This window comes from Sander vitreus, chromosome 2, assembly GCF_031162955.1.
Source record: "Sander vitreus isolate 19-12246 chromosome 2, sanVit1, whole genome shotgun sequence".
NCBI classification, from domain to species: Eukaryota; Metazoa; Chordata; class Actinopteri; order Perciformes; family Percidae; genus Sander; species Sander vitreus.
Window position 1 is genome coordinate 157,501 of NC_135856.1, and position 19,690 is coordinate 177,190.

Here is a 19,690-nt window from a genome sequence, read left to right on the forward strand (position 1 = left end):
TACTGTGGGAGGTGCTGCGGGAGTACAGGGTGAGGGGTCCCTTCTCAGGGCCATCAATCTCTGTACGACCAAAGCGAGAGCTGTGTCCGGGTTCTCGGCAGTAAGTCGGACTCGTTTCAGGTGAGAGTTGGCCTCCGCCAGGGCTGCGCTTTGTCACCAATCCTGTTTGTAGTATTTATGGACAGGATATCGAGGCGTAGTCGGGGTGGAGAGGGTTGCAGTTCGGTGGGCTGGGGATCTCATCGCTGCTTTTTGCAGATGATGTGGTCCTGATGGCATCATCGGCCTGTGACCTTCAGCACTCACTGGATCGGTTCGCAGCCGAGTGTGAAGCGGCTGGGATGAGGATCAGCACCTCTAAATCGGAGGCCATGGTTCTCAGCAGGAAACCGATGGAGTGCCTTCTCCAGGTAGGGAATGAGTCCTTACCCCAAGTGAAGGAGTTCAAGTACCTTGGGGGTCTTGTTCGCGAGTGAGGGGACAATGGAGCGGGAGATTGGTCGGAGAATCGGCACAGCAGGTGCGGTATTACATTCAATTTATCGCACCGTTGTGACGAAAAGAGAGCTGAGCCAGAAGGCAAAGCTCTCAATCTACCGGTCAGTTTTTGTTCCTACCCTCACCTATGGTCATGAAGGCTGGGTCATGACCGAAAGAACAAGATCCAGGGTACAAGCGTCGAAATGGGTTTCCTCAGGAGGGTAGCTGGCGTCTCCCTTAGAGATAGGGTGAGAAGCTCAGTTATCCGTGAGGAGCTCGGAGTAGAGCCGCTGCTCCTTTGCGTCGAAAGGAGCCAGTTGAGGTGGTTCGGGCATCTGGTAAGGATGCCCCTGGGCGCCTCCCTAGGGAGGTGTTCCAGGCACGTCCCAGCTGGGAGGAGGCCTCGGGGAGACCCAGGACTAGGTGGAGGGATTATATCTCTAACCTGGCCTGGGAACGCCTCAGGGATCCCCCAGTCGGAGCTGGTTAATGTGGCCCGGAAAGGGAAGTTTGGGGTCCCCTGCTGGAGCTGCTACCCCCGCGACCCGACCCGGATAAGCGGATGAAGATGGATGGATGGATGGATGGATGCTGTAACATATACAATGCATACTTTAATATATACAATACATACTCTAATATATACAATACATACTGTAATATATAATATATAAACCGTAATATATAATATATAAACTGCAATATATAATATATATTCTGGAATATAGAATATATAATATATAAACTGTAATATATACAGAGTGCATTTAAGAAGCAAACAACAGAAACATGCCTATTAGCTGCTGTGATATTCACATATCCTTACATGTCTGCAGGATATGGAGATCTCAGTGCGGGAGCTGCGGACCATCCTAAACCGAGTTGTGTCCAAACGTAAGTTCTGACGCCCACCAGACTCCATGTAAATAATCAGGACTTTTAGCGTGTATAGAGCCAGCATATTTCCACCAGACTCCATGTAAATAATCAGGACTTTTAGCGTGTATAGAGCCAGCATATCTCCACCAGACTCCATGTAAATAATCAGGACTTTTAGCGTGTATAGAGCCAGCATATTTCCACATGTAAATGGGTGAATTAAGGGTTTATTTCAACCAAACCAGAGTGGTGATTGTTGGAACAGTGGAAAGATGAACCAAGACAGCTTTTGAAACAACAGAACTTTTAGTGGACTCTAACTGCTGCTGAACATTAGTCCTGTAGGGTAACATTACAGCTTGTTACTAACTGCTGCTGAACATTAGTCCTGTAGGGTAACATTACAGCTTGGTTCTGGTTTAATACTGGACCAGTTTCAGAGATTGTTGTTTCATCAGACACTCAGACACAGAAACATGGAGACGTAGACCCCTGTAGTTCTTCTGTAAGTCTGTGTGAATATGAAGAGAATCTGAACGCTGTGTAACTATTTCTTCTGCTGTGTTTTCCAGACCGAGACCTGCAGACCGATGGTTTCAGCATGGAGTCCTGCAGAGGCATGGTCGGACTCATGGACGTATCCTCAATCTGCCGTCTGATGCTTCAAAAAATCTGTTAGATCCATTCCTTAATAGGGGTACAAAAGCGTAGAAAAGGTTGTGTGAAATAAAATTGGACGAAGCCAAATAAATGTTGCAAAAAAACATTTTACAAATTAAACATGTTGACCACACGTAGTGAGGTGTGAAGAGTCGGGGTCAACTTCAGCAAAATTGAACAGGTTTCTGACTTCTCAGTCTCCATCCTGTTATTTTCTTGATTTCTGTGATTTAAAACTTCAAACAAAACATACTTACGTAAAGGTAAAAGTACTTTTACTTTATCTTTTTTTACTTTAATAATAATAATAGAACTACTCAATTACAATGGGAGTGAATGTAATTGTTACTTTCCATCTCTGGTATCTAGTTCTGTTGTTTTGGTTTGTCCTCGGTCAACGGTTTGATGCATGCCGGGAGCCCAACCCTCCCACAAAAAGTAGACAAAAAGGCAACAAAAAGGCGAGCGGTAACATAAGGAATGACAAACATGGGGCGAGCTCTAGCTCACCCAGTAAGAGCGTGCGCCCCATGTAGGCTGAGTCCTTTGCAGCGGCCCGGGTTTGAGTCCGACCTGCAGCACTTTGCTGTGTGTCATCCGCTCTCTTTCACTCCCCCTCTCCTGTCTATCCACTGTCACTATGTAATAAAGGGAAAAGATGCAAAAATAATCTTTAAAAAAAGGCATAACAAACATGAAAAAAGGGTAAACATTGACATCAAAAGATGTTTAGAGTCTGGATCTTATTTGTCGGTCCTTTTTAAAGTTTGAAGATATAAGGGAATGTGATTGTTCAAAAATCCTATGAAAAATCGAGGAAGGGGTGAAGTGACCCTGCCCGGAGGAAGCCCGGGGCCCCCGTCTGGAGCCAGGCCCAGATGGAGGGCTCGTCAGCGAGCGTCTGGTGGCCGGGTTTGCCACGGAGCCCGGCCGGGCACAGCCCGAAAAAGCTACGTGGCGGACATCCCTCCATCCCATGGGCCCACCACCTGTGGGAGGAACCGCTGGGGTCGGGTGCGCTGCCACATGGGTGGCAGTGAAGGTCAGGGGCCACGACGGACCAGACCCAGGCAGCAGAGGCTGGCTCTGGGGACGTGGAATGTCCCCTCTCTGTGGGGGAAGGAGCCGGAACTTGTGCGGGAGGTGGAGCGCTACCGGTTAGATCTGGTGGGGCTTACCTCTATGCACAGTCTCGGTTCTGGAACCATACTCCTGGATAGGGGTTGGACTCTTTTCTTCTCCGGAGTTGCCCAGGGTGTGAGGCGCCGGGCGGGTGTGGGGATACTCACAAGCCCCCGGCTGAGCGCCGCTACGTTGGAGTTTAACCCGGTGGACGAGAGGGTCGCCTCCCTACGCCTGCGGGTTGTGGGGGGGAAAACTCTGACTGTTGTTTGTGCATATGCACCAAACAAGAGTTCAGAGTATTCGGCCTTCTTGGAGACCTTGAGTGGAGTCCTGCATGGGGCTCCAGTCGGGGACTCCATAGTTCTGCTGGGGGACTTCAACGCGCACGTGGGTAATGATGGAGACACATGGAGAGGCGTGATTGGGAGGAACGGCCTCCCTGATCTAAACCAGAGTTGTTGTTTGTTGTTGGACTTCTGTGCTAGTCATGGATTGTCTATAACGAACACCATGTTCGAACATAGGGATGCTCATAAGTGTACTTGGTACCAGAGCACCCTAGGCCAAAGGTCAATGATCGATTTTATAATTGTTTCATCTGATCTGAGGCCATATGTTTTGGACACTCGGGTGAAGAGAGGGGCAGAGCTGTCAACCGATCATCATCTGGTGGTGAGTTGGGTCAGGGGGTGGGGGAAGACTCTGGACAGACCTGGTAAGCCCAAACGGGTAGTGCGGGTAAATTGGGAACGTCTGGAGGAGGCCCCTTTCCGACAGACTTTCAACTCACACCTCCGGCGGAGCTTTTCGTGCATCCCTGTGGAGGCTGGGGGCATTGAACCCGAGTGGACAATGTTCAAAGTTTCCATTGCTGAAGCTGCGGTGAGAAGCTGTGGTCTTAGGGTCTTAGGTGCCTCAAGGTGTGGTAACCCACGAACACCGTGGTGGACACCGGTGGTCAGGGAAGCTGTCCGACTGAAGAAGGAGTCTTTCCGGGATATGTTATCCCAGACGACTCCGGAGGCAGTTGCAAGGTACCTAAGGGCCCGAAGGGCTGCAGCCTCTGCCGTGAAAGAGGTAAAGCAGCGGGTGTGGGAGAAGTTCGGAGAAGACATGGAGAAGGACTTTCGGTCGGCACCAAGGTACTTCTGGAAAACCGTTCGCCACCTCAGGAGGGGGAAGCGGGGAACCATCCAAGCTGTGTACAGTAAGGATGGGACGCTGTTGACCTCAACTGAGGAGGTAATAGGGCGGTGGAAGGAGCACTTTGAGGAACTCCTAAATCCGACTAATACGCCCTCTATGGTAGAGGCAGAGCTGGAGGATGAGGGGGGATTGGCATCAATTTCCCTGGTGGAGGTTGCTGAGGTAGTTAAACAACTCCACAGTGGCAAAGCCCCAGGAATTGATGAGATCCGTCCAGAAATGCTTAAAGCTCTGGGTGTGGAGGGGTTGTCTTGGTTGACACGCCTCTTCAACATTGCGTGGAAGTCTGGGACGGTGCCTAAGGAGTGGCAGACCGGGGTGGTGGTTCCCCTTTTTAAAAAAGGGGACCAGAGGGTGTGTGCCAATTACAGGGGTATCACACTTCTCAGCCTCCCCGGTAAAGTCTACTCCAAGGTGCTGGAAAGGAGGGTTCGGTCGATAGTCGAATCTCAGGTTGAAGAGAAACAATGTGGATTCCGTCCTGGTCGTGGAACAACGGACCAGATCTTTACTCTCGCAAGGATCCTGGAGGGAGCCTGGGAGTATGCCCAACCAGTCTACATGTGTTTTGTGGATCTGGAGAAGGTGTATGACCGGGTGCCCTGGGAGATACTGTGGGAGGTGCTGCGGGAGTACGGGGTGAGGGGGTCCCTTCTCAGGGCCATCCAATCTCTGTACGACCAAAGCGAGAGCTGTGTCCGGGTTCTCGGCAGTAAGTCGGACTCGTTTCAGGTGAGAGTTGGCCTCCGCCAGGGCTGCGCTTTTTCACCAATCCTGTTTGTATGGACAGGATATCGAGGCGTAGTCGGGTGGAGAGGGGTTGCAGTTCGGTGGGCTGGGGATCTCATCGCTGCTTTTTGCAGATGATGTGGTCCTGATGGCATCATCGGCCTGTGACCTTCAGCACTCACTGGATCGGTTCGCAGCCGAGTGTGAAGCGGCTGGGATGAGGATCAGCACCTCTAAATCGGAGGCCATGGTTCTCAGCAGGAAACCGATGGAGTGCCTTCTCCAGGTAGGGAATGAGTCCTTACCCCAAGTGAAGGAGTTAAAGTACCTTGGGGTCTTGTTCGCGAGTGAGGGGACAATGGAGCGGGAGATTGGTCGGCGAATCGGCACAGCAGGTGCGGTATTACATTCAATTTATCGCACCGTTGTGACGAAAAGAGAGCTGAGCCAGAAGGCAAAGCTCTCAATCTACCGGTCAGTTTTTGTTCCTACCCTCACCTATGAGGGTCATGAAGGCATGACCCAGCCTTCATGACCGAAAGAACAAGATCCAGGGTACAAGCGGCCGAAATGGGTTTCCTCAGGAGGGTAGCTGGCGTCTCCCTTAGAGATAGGGTGAGAAGCTCAGTTATCCGTGAGGAGCTCGGAGTAGAGCCGCTGCTCCTTTGCGTCGAAAGGAGCCAGTTGAGGTGGTTCGGGCATCTGGTAAGGATGCCCCCTGGGCGCCTCCCTAGGGAGGTGTTCCAGGCACGTCCAGCTGGGAGGAGGCCTCGGGGGAGACCCAGGACTAGGTGGAGGGATTATATCTCTAACCTGGCCTGGGAACGCCTCGGGATCCCCCAGTCGGAGCTGGTTAATGTGGCCCGGGAAAGGGAAGTTTGGGGTCCCCTGCTGGAGCTGCTACCCCCGCGACCCGACCCCGGATAAGCGGATGAAGATGGATGGATGGATGGTGATTGTTGAAGATATAACTGAATGTGATTGTTGAAGATATATAATGTGATTGTTGAAGATATATAATGTGATTGTTGTTACCTTGACTCTGGCTCAGAAAGACGGCAGCGCTCGGCTTGGTCTGCTGGAGTTTCAGATTCTCTGGAACAAGATCCTGAAGTGGCTGGTGAGTCCTGAGAGACACGATCATTATACTGTAGTGGCTGGTGGGTCCAGTAGAGACATGATCACTATACTGTAGTGGCTGGTGGGTCCAGTAGAGACATGATCACTATACTGTAGTGGCTGGTGGGTCCAGTAGAGACATGATCACTATACTGTAGTGGCTGGTGGGTCCAGTAGAGACATGATCACTATACTGTAGTGGCTGGTGGGTCCAGAGAGACTAAGTGTTTGAAGTGTGCAAGTAGGAGGTTTGAGACACAGCCACGCTCACTTTACTGGAGGTAGAAGTAGAAGAATAGGTAGAAGGATTCCTTCTGCTGGTCAGTGATCGGAGAAAGTAGCAAAAACTTTGGCTTTGGGAAACACTGATCCATTCTGAAATTTTAGAGACCAAACAGCTAATCCATCCATCCAGAAGATAATCCACACATTCATCCACCGTGATAATAATCTGTGTGTTTGAGTATTTAAAGTCAGAAACGTTGTGATCTGTGCAGGGCATCTTCCGAGAGTTTGATCTGGATAAATCTGGATGTATGAGTTCCTACGAAATGCGTCTGGCGCTGGAGAACGGCGGTGAGTCCTGCTGATGTTTATTAATGATTAGTGTTCAGATTTATTGATTTACTATTTATGTATCATTATGTGTGTGTGTGTGTCTGTGTGTGTCTGCAGGGTTCAGACTGAACAACAAGCTGTATCAGACTCTGGTTGCTCGCTACGCCGACAACGACATCATCGACTTCGACAACTTTACCTGCTGCCTCGTAAAACTGGAGGCCATGTTCAGTAGGTTCATGCTGCGTTCAGGGTCCCGTGTTCAATGGCTTCACGCTTCGTTCAGGGCCCCGTGTTCAGTAGGTTCAGCCTGCGTTCAGGGCCCCATGTTCAGTAGGTTCAGCCTGCGTTCAGGGCCCCGTGTTCAGTAGGTTCACGCTGCATTCAGGGCCCCATGTTCAGTAGGTTCTTGCTTTGTTCAGGGCCCCGTGTTCAGTAGGTTCACGCTGCATTCAGGGCCCCGTGTTCAGTAGGTTCACGCTGCATTCAGGGCCCCGTGTTCAGTAGGTTCATGCTGCGTTCAGGGCCCCATGTTCAGTAGGTTCATGCTGCTTTCTGGGCCCCGTGTTCAGTAGGTTCACGCTGCGTTCAGGGCCCCGTGTTCAGTAGGTTCACGCTGCGTTCAGGGCCCCGTGTTCAGTAGGTTCAGCCTGCGTTCAGGGCCCCATGTTCAGTAGGGCACTAGGTGACTTTAAATAAACACAAAATTACTAAAAATATATGCAAAACAATCAGAGATGCAATACATCCAACAAATGACCCAAAATTAACGTAAACATAGCGACTCCAAGGTTTCATGTCTTCTTCTTCTGTGGTGCTTTTTAGAGGCGTTCCAGGAGCTGGACAGAGACGGGACAGGAAGTGTCAAGCTGAACATCGTCGAGGTAACAAACATCTCATATATAGGTTCATATTTTAATCATCCAGCCAATCACACGATAGCATTACTTGCTCAGTAATGTTTACACTACAGAGGAAACAAGAAGGCAGGTTTTTCAAAGTAAAAGACTGTTCTCTCTCCTCAGTGGCTCTATGTGACCATGTGTGGTTGAAGAAGATCCAGAGAACTACACATCACAGGAAGAGAACTACACAGGAAGAGAACTACACAACAAACTGTTACTGCATCATCATAATTAATAATTATAATAATATAAAATAATATTAATATAATTATGACTTGGTACCTCTCAATACTACACATCTACTAAAGTACTATACATTAACTTAAGTACTATACATTTACTAAAGTACTATAGATTGACTAAAGTACTACATTACTCCAGTACTACTAACTAACTTAGTAACTAACTCTTTTAGCTATCAGCCACTGTGGCTGCTGGATTGCGTTTGTTTCTGCTGTGTTGTTGTTGTTTTGACATTTCCTACTCTTGTTTTGGCGTTTCCTACTCTTGTTTTGGCGTTTCCTACTCTTGTTTTGGCGTTTCCTACTCTTGTTTTGGCGCTTTTCCTACTCTTGTTTTGACGTTTCCTACTCTTGTTTTGGCGTTTCCTACTCTTGTCTTTGGCGCTTTCCCACTCTTGTTTTGGCGTTTCTACTCTTGTTCTGGCGCTTTCCCACCGTGTTTTGGCGCTTTCCCTACTCTTGTTTTGGCTTTTCCCTACTCTTGTCTTTGACGTCTCCCACTCTTGTTTTGGCTCTTTCCCACTCTTGTTTTTGCGCCTATTCTGGCTCTTTCCCACCTTGTCTTTGGCTTTTCCCACTCTTGTCTTGGCTCTTTCCCTACTCTTGTCTTTGACGCTTTCCCACCTTGCCTTTGGCCTTTTCCCACTCTTGTTTTACGCTTTGTCTTTGGCTTCTTCCCTACTCTTGTTTTGGCTTTTCCCACTCTTGTCTTTGGCGTTTGTTTTCTGGCTTTTCCCTACTCTTGTTTTGCGTCCCACCTTGTCTTTGGCGTCCCTACTCTTGTTTTGGCGTTTCACCCTTGTTTCTACGCTTTCCCACCTTGTCTTTGGCGCTTTCCTCACTCTTGTTTTGGCGCTTCCTACTCTTGTCTTTTGGCGCTTTCTCCTACTCTTGTCTTTGGCGCTTCCCTACCCTTGTCTTTGGCGCTCCCACCCTTGTTTTGGCGTCTTCCTCACTCTTGTTTTGGCTTTTCCCACTCTTGTTTTGGCCTTTTCCTACTCTTGTTCTGGCTTTCTTCCCACTCTTGTTCTGGCGCTTTCACTCTTGTCTGGCGCTTCCCACCTTGTCTTTGGCGCTCTTGTCTTTAGCGCTTTCACTCTTGTTTTGGCTGCTTCTCTACCCTTGTCTTTTGGCGTTTCCTACTCGTGTTTTGGCTTTTCCTACTCTTGTTTTGACGTTTCCTACTCTTGTTTTGGCGTTTCCTACTCTTGTTTTGGCGTTTCCTACTCTTGTTTTTGACGTTTGTTTTGGCGTTTCCTACTCTTGTTTTGGCGTTTCCTACAGCGTTTCCTACTCTTGCTGCGAGCTTGTTTCTACTCGTTTGGACTCTTATTCCGGCCTCTTCTTGCCGCCACATTTCTCAGCTGAAATCCAAAGGAACAACAACAGCAAAAAAACAGCTGATGAGTCACTCAGTTCTGATTGGCTACCTGGTAACGTGACAGATAGATGGACAGTCTCATTGCCAACAGATACCTTCATCAGCTTGGTGTTTGGTTTTGTTTATTTTGGATTTAACAAACAACATAATCCAAAGGATAGCATGTTAAAGTGTAAACACTTATTTCCAACATGGTCCTTGGTGTTTAAAAGCTTGTTGTTGCTGTTGTACTGAACTTATCCTGCTGATTCCTTCCTTCCTTCCTTTCCTCTGTGCCATTTTGCTGACTGCCTTCGGCCCGCTGCAGCTCTAACCATCATCACCTCTATTTATTTATGTATGTATTTATTAAAAGAAACACTGATGTGTAGCCAATGTTTCCTCTGATTAAAGAACAGATCAGCTGACTCTGGGTCTCATGTCTCTGTTTCTCTGTCAGACTCATCCTGCTCAGGAAATCCTGGAGCTTTCTTAGTAGGTATACCTGCGTATCACACAGACTGCACCACTGGTTGAAAGAAACCCAAAATTTATGATATAGAAACCTTTTTGAAAATGGGTCAAATCTGATCCGAGGACATCAGGAGGGTTAAATTAAAAACGTAACATTTTATTGAGGAAGGGCACCTAAACCCAACCCCCCCCTAAATACACACCTTGAGTCTTCCACAAACGGAGGAAAAACATGGTTTTATTTCCTGATGACATTTGTCTCAATGACACAAAGTGGATCCCTAAAAAAAACACCGGAACATTATTAAAGGAGGGGTATTTAAAGGGCCAGTCCCCTGAGTTTATACAAGATGTTTCCACATTAAAACACAAAATAGTAAAAATTAATTTTTGAGTATTTGTATTTTTATCAACTAATATCTGATCCTTAGAGCGTTTATATAAATATTAAAGTTGGTTTTGTTTGTGATTTAAACGCTTTATCATCATGTGCAGTAACAAACAGACTAATTAATGTGTTACTACAAAGAATATTTATTATAATCACTTTACGGAAACTTCACCCAGTTTAAACAGACTGAAATATATTTCAACGAGTCCACAGTCCGAGTCCCGCCAGACTCCGTTTAGGAAACCTGTGATTTTAACTTGAGCAGGCTGTGACAGTCCGCCCCGCTCAGTCCTGGTTCTCCCGGGATTCCCTTCCCTCCAGCGGGCCCAGCAGTACGGCCTGGGCCTCCAGCAGCGTGGTGTCGGTGTTGGCTCCCAGGAAGCGGGCAGTGAGCTCCAGATCCTGCAGCCGCAAACGGACTCTGCTCCCCCGCTGTAGCTTATCTCCGTCCGCCGGCCGCCGGCAAACGCAGTGGAACTTCCCGCCGAAATCTACGTACAGGTCGTCCTGGACTACGTGGAAGATCCTCCCGATAACCACTCTGTCTTTGGCCGGTCCCATCTGGATCAGCGGGGACCGGCGCAGCAGCGAGGCGAAGCTGTGTTCCTGCCCGGGGGAAGAGACGCTGCCACCGGCCACGGAACTCTCCGCCTCCCGCCGCCGGAGCTCCGACTGCAGGTCGAAGGCGGCAGCAAAGCCGCCGGTTCTGGGTCTCTGGTCGCTGCCGGAGTCCGAGCTGAAGGAGGAGGTTCTGGAGAACCTCTCGGCGGGGAGACGGACTCCACACGTCCTGACGCTAGAAACAACCTTCCACAGGGCCGCCATGTTGTCACAACACCGAGGAGAGCAGCACGTCCGGTAGATAAGACCAGAGCCTCTAAGAAGACACGCTGACAGCGCCACCCGGCGGCTTCAGGCCGCTGCGGGTACTGCAGCTCGGTAAGCAGGGTCCAGATAGACTGTAAATATTAATATTAACAGTCTATTGTCCAAATCAGTCAGGGAAACAAAAGCTATTACATAAAAAAAATAAAAAGATGTTGAAGAAAGGGTCAGACACGTTAACAATACCATTAAAGTGACAAAAACGTTGAAAAAAGCGACACAACAGTCCAAAAATGCAACAAAATTGGTCGGAAAACGACGAAAAAGACGACCAAAGCTTACAAAATAAGTGACAAAAATGTCAACAAAGCAACAAAACGTTTTAAAAAAGTGACACAAATCCGAAAAAAATGACAAAATCACTGGAAAAAGTGACAAAGGCGTCGATAAATAGCGATTTGTTATTTTGCATAATATATGTTTGTGTTTAGTTTAATTTTAATGAATGAAATGTGTCTGAAATAAAGACAAAAAAGAGCCGAGCGCATAAGAGGATCCGCGCATGCGCCCTGACCTGAGCAGTATCAGTTGAAGAAGAAGCCAACATGGAGGTGTTTGTGACTTCTCCGAGCTTTAGCTTCTGTAACTGGATGTTTCCGGACGGGTCTCTGGTCCGAGACGTTCTGACCCGGTTCCTCCAGCAGCGGGTGAGTTTATATGAGACCGAGGCGGGAAAACAGGACCACTCCGAACCAACAGATCCCGTTATTTAATGCGGAGTGTTAGCATTAGCTGCTGTGCTAACGGTAGCTAACAAACAGACACTAGCATCGTTAGCTAACAACAACTGACCGGAAACTGTTTTTCTAACGTCTAACGCATTCAAGTTGTACGTTAAAACGTTTCTATGTAACACACGTTAGCGGAGAAACACGGGTTTTACCGTGGAACGGCTTTGTTGCTTGTTTTTATCGGTTTGTTTGGGAGACTGTGAACACTGAAGGAATCCTAACCTGTCGTGAAGACTACAACTCCCATGATTCCACGCTCCACCAAACTGCGTCTCTTGCTCTTGTTTTGATTGAGACAAAATTACATAGTGCGTTTAAATGATATGTTGTGACTCAAAGAAGCTAGATTAAGGTAGAAGAAAGTCCAAAACGTTCAAACGTTTCAGTACTTTAAAGGTGTGTGTGTGTGTGTGTGTGTCTCTGCAGGGAGTTTGTTCTGCGGAGGATTTCTACGTCATCAGAAATGGTGGCCTGTCTCAGCCTGAGGATGCTCTGCAGCGTGGAGCCGTCTATCGCCTGGAGCCCCGTCTCTGTGGAGGGAAAGGAGGTAGACATTATATTATTACTTGTTTACCAACACAGGGAGTGTTGGTACAATGTTAGTTTACAAGAATGTTCCTCAAGAACCTCTAGCCCCTATCTTCCTAAGAAAGGGTTCTCCAACAACGGCGCTTTAAAGAGTCAACAGTTGAGATATAACTATAATATATAAAATATAAGATACTCTGGGATGTCCTCTGATGGATAAACTAGGTCCCACACACACACACACAGACAGACACATCCTTTCATTCAGAACTTCAGAAACACACACAGTACCTCTGTAATACCAGTCTCTCAGTTTAGTGTCCAACATGTTGATTGTTCCATAATATAAACATGGGCAGGTATGAGATTGTGACAGTTTGATAACCTTCAGCTAAAATATCAGTTTCACCGTATTGCTGTGTTGCAATTATAGCTTTAAAATATATTATTAAGGGAGACTGCACTTCCTGTCCTTGACGCCTCATAAAATACAGCTCATACCGCAGGACTGGTATGACGGAGCATTTTAGTGGTACAAAGAGATCATGACTCATTAACTGTGTGTGTGTTTCAGGGTTCGGCTCGATGCTGCGAGCTCTGGGCGCTCAGATCGAGAAGACGACGAACCGCGAGGCGTGCAGAGACCTAAGTGGACGTCGCCTCCGAGACGTCAACCACGAGAAAGAGTGAGAGACCTAACGTTTGTTCTGTTTCTCCTGCGGCGGCCGTGGCGTGTTCCCGCTGACCTAACGTTTGTTCCGTTTCTCCTGCGGCGGCCGTGGCGTGTGCAGGATGGCGGAGTGGCTGAAGAAGCAGACGGAGCGCGAGGCAGAGAAGGAGCAGCGGCGCCTGGAGCGCCTGCAGAGGAAGCTGGCTGAGCCCCGACACCAGTTCACCGACACCGAGTACCAGCGGCAGTGCCACGACCTGTCAGAGCGCCTCGAGGACTCGGTCATCAAAGGTCTGACTTCTCTCAGGACACTTCCACACTACTGAAGAACTGTACCTGGACAGACAGGCAGGCAGGCAGACAGACAGGTTTTTATTGATCCCCAAAAAAAGGGAAATTCCAGTGTTGCAGCAGCAAAATATCAGACACACAGCATATACATGAAATAATAGAATGATGACAGTGGCTTGAGTTCAGTAGAGCAGACGGCGCTACGAGTTTATGACTTTTCATAATCAGCTGAAGGAGCGGGGGTGCGTGGTGTACGTAGAGGAAACCCTGTTATGCGTCTGTCCTATTTCTGATACCGTGGCGCTGGACATTGTACCGTGGCGGACCGCCACCATGCTATCAACAGAGGAAACACTGCATCTCTTGCATTATGATACCATTGCACCTTTATGCATTTTTTTTCCACACCGCTCCTTTAAACATGCTACATTCTAACTTCACTGTAAGGGCACACTATTGCTATCGTGTGTGTGTGTGTGTGTGTGTGTGTGTGTGTGTGTGTGTGTGTAAGCTATCGGACACCTTCATTTCCTTCTGGATAAATACATGATCTGTCTCCTGCCTTTACCTTTTAAAAACTAATATTTAGCTTCTGTAGGGATAAAACCATTTACTTTTAACCCTTACACAACTTTTTATTTTTCTGGGTCAAAATTTACTTCTTTTTCTTCAACGTTGTGGTCGTCTTTTTTGACACTTCTGTCACTTTTCCCCAAAGTTTTTAATACGTTTTTATGTCATTTCTTACCGATGTTTTTGTCACATTTTCCTGCGCCTTTTTGACGTTTTTTGTTGATTTTTTTCCCCCCACGTTTTTGAAGCTATTTCTGACATTTTTGTCACTTAGAGGGGGAAACACCAGAGCAGGGGGAATGAGAGGGGGGGAAACACCAGAGCAGGGGGAATGAGAGGAGGAAACACCAGAGGAGGGAATGAGAGGGGGGAACACCAGAGCAGGGGGAATGAGAGGGGGGAACACCAGAGCAGGGGGAATAAGAGGGGGAAAAGTAGCAGAAGATATTCCTTTTTTAAACCAAAACGTAGCAGTGGAGATGTATCTTAAGTTTCATCTTATCCTAATATTCTATTTCCTGTTTACTATTTTAAGTTCCTGCTGTTCTGTAATATTCACTCAGGCTGCATTTGGAAACACGGCTGCCCCCGTCTTGGTTGGTAGTCTGGATATGGCTACTGATTTACAGAATCAATGAGATTGACAAGGTCCTGACTGGACTACATTTCTGATTTGATAGCAGTCAGGTTGGACAGATTTCAGTTCCACACTGCTGAGCTCTGTACCGGTATATCTAGGACTTCATATGTATTTTTAATAATGTGTGTAAAAGTGTCGGCATGAGTCAGCTGTACCGGTGTGTCTGTGTGTCTCAGGTCTGCAGGCGTCCTCCAGCAGTCAGGTGAAGGTGGACGACATCTCGCCGCCAAAGAGGCCGAGCCGCGATCACAGCGAGCAGCCGCAACCGAAGAAGAAGAAGGCATCCGCCGCAGCGTGTTACTGGTCAGTGTCTGTTATGGCATTTTTTCATCACATGGTACCTGCTCGCCTCGACTCTACTAACCTTTTTGGTTTTCCATCCTGATGAAAGTCCCTGGTACCTGCAGGTACAGGTACTTTATTTAGCACCACCTTTGTCCAGGTTCCCAGAGAGCTGAGGAGATACCTGAACACCTGCAGACTCGTGATTGGTTGAGAGAGAGAGAGAGAGAGAGTGTGTGTTGCGTTAGGTCACAGCAGTTTCCTGCGGCGTGGCTATGACGACCAGCCACGCTCACCTCACGCATGAAGCGGTACTAAATCTGCACCGCGGTCGAGTAGAGTCGAGCAGGTACCATGTAGTGGGAAAACGCCTTTAGAGATGGTCCCGATTTTTGGCCTACCGAGTACCGCTGTGAGACCAGTGTGTTGTATAATGCATATCTGAAGTATTAACAGCTGTGTACTACTCTCTGTATGGAGGTATCTTTGGTATGTTATGTATATGTTGTTTCATCGTCTACATCGCAGGACGTTGTGATGTTGACGCTACAACTTCTTTGCTGCTTGATTGAAAAGTAAACTTTCCCCGTTCTCCTTTTCCATGATTGTTAGCGGTGACCCTTCCCCTTTAAGACAGGTGGTCATGTGACGTAACGTTAGTCTGACGGGGTTCATTGTTATGGGAAGTGAGGCTCTCCCGTGTGGAGAAAAGTACGGTATGCTGCTGCTGACACAGTGATGCATGTACTTCTCCACGGGTAGTGAAGCTACAATAGTCAGTGTTTAATGCTCACTGCAAAGACAAACTAAATCACCTGATTAATGCAGCGTCCCGGCCATTTATCACCACAGAAAGCTGCTCCCAGCCAGGCTAAAGCTAATGAGGTTAGCCTGAAGAAACAAGGCGTCTGTCCCAGCTAACGTTACGGTTCAGAGCCGCGACGCTGGAAACGTAACACTAATCTACAACAGCAGTCTGGGTCTCATATAACATCAGTTACATTTCATAGGAGAAAAATAATATCACAATGCCTAGTGTGTACTAATGTGTACTACTATGTCTGTATGGATGTGATATGATTTCCATCTTTGTGAAACATGAACAAACAATGAATGCCACAGAACTGTCCTCCATTATCCAGTGTGGCAGCAAGTCATATCCAGTCCTTCCAGAACAATGCCGAGTATTTTTGTGATTGTTTTGGGTAAAATCCTTGATTATGCAGCACGTTTTCTTAAAAAATGTGATGGAATATGCGGGATATTTATGTCAGTTTGGCAGCGAGTCTTAACGGAAGAAGAACAAATGAACTGGTTTAAAGTGGGGGAAATTCTTCGGGGCTGAAGTTGGTATCGGTAGCAGCGTTAACGCTGGTACTCACCGATACCAGTGTTTCAGACAGAATCCTACTGGTACTGATGGTGATACCAGTGTTTCAGACAGAATCCTACTGGTACTGATGGTGGTACTGATGGTGGTACTGATGGTGGTACTGATGGTGGTACTGATGGTGATGGTGGTACTGATATTGGTACTGATGGTGGTACTGATGGTGGTACTGGTACTGATGGTGATATTGGTACTGATGGTGGTACTGGTGTCTGTGTCGGGACATACTAATAAAGTTAGAAGTCTTTGGATGGAAACTCCAGAAACAGAAGGTTTGTTGACGTTACAGGACGGGTGTGGGCGAGATGCTGAGCTCAGAGGATGAAGAAGACCAAGAAGATTCCCCGTCCACGTCGTCGTCCTCCTCCAGCTGTAGAGCTGCTGCTGCTGTTACCATGACGACACACACAGAGGAGGCAGAGCAGAGCAGCAGGTAGAGTCCAGATCCACAGCACTCCACACTGAGTTCTTCATTATTCAGGGTTTTATAGCTTAATATCTGAGTGAACAGTGTTTTAATTCTTCCTCTCAGGCAGCCTGAACACAAACAGAATCAGCAGTAATCTGATTACACATGTATACCAAGAATCTCTGCCATAATGATGCAATCATGAAGACTTCCAGATCTTGATATTAAAAGAAACGATTGCTCTGTTTCAGCTCGTCTGCTGCCTCTGACTGCAGTCCGTCCTCAGAGACCTGCAGAGAGCACAAAGCTCCGGAAGCTTGTAGACCTGCAGAAGCTTGTAGACCTGCAGAGGAGTCTGGCTGTTTGTCTCCACAGCAGGTCAGTTTGTTTCTGTTCATAACCAGCAGAATGTACAGACATAAACTGTTGGTTTAAGAGGAAGATCCTTTTTGGTTTAGACTTACGTGACTTTTTATGACTTATTGACATACCATACTATGAATTTTTTGACTTTTTTTTTGACCTCCCAAACCCAATAATAACTAAATGTGTGTTTGCGTCCAGGGTGGTCCTACGGTCCAGGGTGGTCCTACGGTCCAGGGTGGTCCTTCGGTCCAGGGTGGTCCTACAGTACAGGGTGGTCCTATGGTGGACGTGTCCTCGCTGTCCTCCGTGGAGCAGCTGGAGGCTCTGGGTCTCAGCGTCCTGAAGAAGGAACTCATGTCCCGAGGGTTGAAGTGCGGGGGAACGCTGACTGAACGCGCCGCACGCCTCTTCTCCGTCAGAGGACTGACTCCAGATCAGATCGACCCAGCCCTGCTCGCCAAACCCACCAAGACCAACAGGAAGTGAACACATGAACACTCTGAAGCCTTGGTCATTGCTTCTTTCCCCCAGCTGAGAGAGCAGTGTGTGTTTGTTCAACATGTAACCAAACAGTATCAACAAATCAGATTTTTAGTTGGTTTGTGAATTTGTCCAATTAGAAAGCAGCATTTTCCAGATATTGTTTGATATTTCTGTCTGTAAGGGGCTTCTTTTCCCAAAATTGATCAGTCAGATATCAAGTATGATGTTTTTATTAAAAATGTTTGAAACATAAGCAGCAGTTTGTGATGAATGTTTTCGTTTCACTAACGATGTAAACCATGAAACTAGTTCTGCAAATGTCAGAAAACGGTGAAAAATATGGATCAGTGTTCCCCAAAAACCAAGCTGACTCAAAGATATTCAGTTGTTGATTTCTGGATGAGTTGTTCAGTCTCTAAAATATGTATCGGTGTTTCCTAAATGACTAAAAGAAACTCGAACATATTCACATTTAACAAGCTGAGATCACTAGGGTTGGGCGTCATTTGGGTTTTTTCCGATACCGGTGCCTAAAACGATACTTTTCAAAAGGGAAAAAAAGGAGCACAAAATGACAGTTGGTGACATTTAAGAACGGCTTTTTGGTAACAGCTGATATGGTAAAAATTAAATGATTTATTAATAATCTAATAACTAATAATGACTTATTTCACCAGTCAGCCTGATCTCATTAAGTGACGTATGTGTGACACGCCAAGGGTATTTTACAATAACTTTGAATGCACCACGAGGCTGGCGAGTTTCAAGTGAATGCACCGTCAGTGTTGTTCAGACACTGACGGTGCAGCAGCAGCTGCAGACGTTACGTGTCGGTGTTTGGATCCTCTCCAGTGAAATACAGTCGCACTGTTTAACGCTAGCTGTCAGCATTTAACCCTTGTGTTGACCTCGGGTCAGATTTGACCCATCTTCAAAGTTTTTTTATATCAGAAATATGAGTTTCTTTCAACCAAACTGCCCAAAAAATGTCATGGATGCGTGGGCATTCTTCGCAACATTAATTAACATTAATGATTACTTCCATTGAATTTTGGGTGTTTTCAATTTTGAAACAAACAAAACAAAAAACCAAACTTTGACATGAACCGGTCTGTGATCCGCTCATCTTAATATTACAATCATTCATAATTTCTGCTTTTTTAAACTCGAAAATTAAGGATAAAATGTCATTTAAATTAGGTTGACCATGAATTAAAAGTGACAAATACGTTTAAAAGCAGCAAAAGCCTCCATAAAAAGCAAGAAACGTTAGAAAAAGTGCCTTAAAAAATTAATTTTCAATTTTGACTTGAAAAGGACAAGTTTATGGTCGACGGGAAGACAACACAAGGGTTGACCGTGTTTAGTCCAGCTGCTAGCTAACGCTAGGCTAACGTTACCTGCTGCCGAGTGTAGCGTTAACTAGCGTGACGTGCAGCGATGCTCCCGTTTCCTCAAAGAGGTAAGCTTCGCTTCAGAGCTCGAACCTCCTGTGGCGCCATTCTGATGCTACCAAGCCATCACCCCCCGTTAGCATCCCATTGACTACCATTCATTCTGACGTCACTTTGACAGAGAATACCTTTACATCTGAAGCGTTTAAAGACTCTGTTTGTCCGTTGTTTATTTCTAAAGAAACACGACAATGTATAAAAGGCTCCATTACCTTGTAGCTCACGTTATGGCTCCGTAGCAGACGTTTTTATAACAATAGGCTAACGATTGGGTCATAACCACGAGACTTCCTGTCTCATAGTAGAGGAGTTACCGTATAGTACAGGAGAAGCTCTCAGGCAGTTTGGACTTCCATCAGCTGTTTAAGTGTAATGACTAATGTTAACTATCATTTTAGTGATCAATAATGAGCCTGTGTCTATGTTATCTCCTTACATATACCTACGCTCTCCGTCTCTGCTAGATTGGGAATGATTGAGATTTCTCTTGGCACAGCTACCAGAAGACTTCCAACTTTCAGACAGGTTGCTCACGTCACATCTACGTCTTCAAGCTCAGTTGGAGGCTGCTCAGTAACGCTCAGCCATCACCGGGAAAGAGACGTCACTGGTCTCCGTCCAGAGACACGGGGTCTGCTGCTCCAGTTTATATACCGTCTATGGTTTCCTCTAACGTCCGTTTCGGAGCATCAGAGAGCAGCGCTGGCATTTCAGTAGCACCAAAATCTCCGTTACTATTCGGTCCGGTAGATACCTCTCACTGCTGGAACATCTTTGTTGGCAGTCGCACATGCTCAGTAGCTAGGTAAGGACTACACACTCAGTAGCTAGGTAAGGACTACACGCTCAGTAGCTAGGTA

General features: G+C 47.0%; 3 protein-coding genes across 3 annotated transcripts in view; 2 read left to right on the plus strand and 1 right to left on the minus strand.

Moving 5' to 3' along the window:
- LOC144531412 (calpain-1 catalytic subunit-like) overlaps positions 1–8,276 on the plus strand; it is a 21,567-nt gene extending 13,291 nt beyond the window's left edge. Inside the window, exons 16-22 of the mRNA XM_078271526.1 lie at positions 1,317–1,374; positions 1,932–1,996; positions 6,131–6,199; positions 6,696–6,774; positions 6,874–6,987; positions 7,582–7,640; positions 7,782–8,276. Of these exons, the coding sequence (XP_078127652.1) occupies positions 1,317–1,374; positions 1,932–1,996; positions 6,131–6,199; positions 6,696–6,774; positions 6,874–6,987; positions 7,582–7,640; positions 7,782–7,808 (471 nt within the window). The 3' untranslated portion in view covers positions 7,809–8,276. The remainder of the gene's footprint in view (positions 1–1,316; positions 1,375–1,931; positions 1,997–6,130; positions 6,200–6,695; positions 6,775–6,873; positions 6,988–7,581; positions 7,641–7,781) is intronic.
- A 1,679-nt stretch (positions 8,277–9,955) lies between these two features.
- Positions 9,956–10,981, minus strand: mrps28 (mitochondrial ribosomal protein S28). Its single transcript, XM_078271490.1, has one exon. The coding sequence runs from the start codon at positions 10,951–10,953 to the stop codon at positions 10,414–10,416; it is 540 nt and encodes a 179-aa protein (XP_078127616.1). The 5' UTR covers positions 10,954–10,981; the 3' UTR covers positions 9,956–10,413.
- Positions 10,982–11,524: 543 nt separating this feature from the next.
- On the plus strand, positions 11,525–17,629 carry sde2 (SDE2 telomere maintenance homolog (S. pombe)). The gene is made up of 8 exons (XM_078271467.1): positions 11,525–11,660; positions 12,171–12,291; positions 12,847–12,958; positions 13,064–13,233; positions 14,623–14,749; positions 16,408–16,551; positions 16,779–16,905; positions 17,092–17,629. The coding sequence occupies exons 1-8, from the start codon at positions 11,559–11,561 to the stop codon at positions 17,377–17,379; spliced, it is 1,191 nt and encodes a 396-aa protein (XP_078127593.1). The 5' UTR covers positions 11,525–11,558; the 3' UTR covers positions 17,380–17,629.
- Positions 17,630–19,690: the final 2,061 nt, after the last annotated feature.

Bases quoted from the DNA above. Each gene is read 5' to 3' on its own strand.
- sde2 (XM_078271467.1), top strand. From the start codon at position 11,559: ATGGAGGTGTTTGTGACTTCTCCGAGCTTTAGCTTCTGTAACTGGATG. The intron at 14,750-16,407 runs GTCAGTGTCTGT...TTGACGTTACAG, and splicing joins TCCGCCGCAGCGTGTTACTG to GACGGGTGTGGGCGAGATGC. The intron at 16,906-17,091 runs GTCAGTTTGTTT...GTTTGCGTCCAG, and splicing joins GCTGTTTGTCTCCACAGCAG to GGTGGTCCTACGGTCCAGGG.
- mrps28 (XM_078271490.1), bottom strand. From the start codon at position 10,953: ATGGCGGCCCTGTGGAAGGTTGTTTCTAGCGTCAGGACGTGTGGAGTC.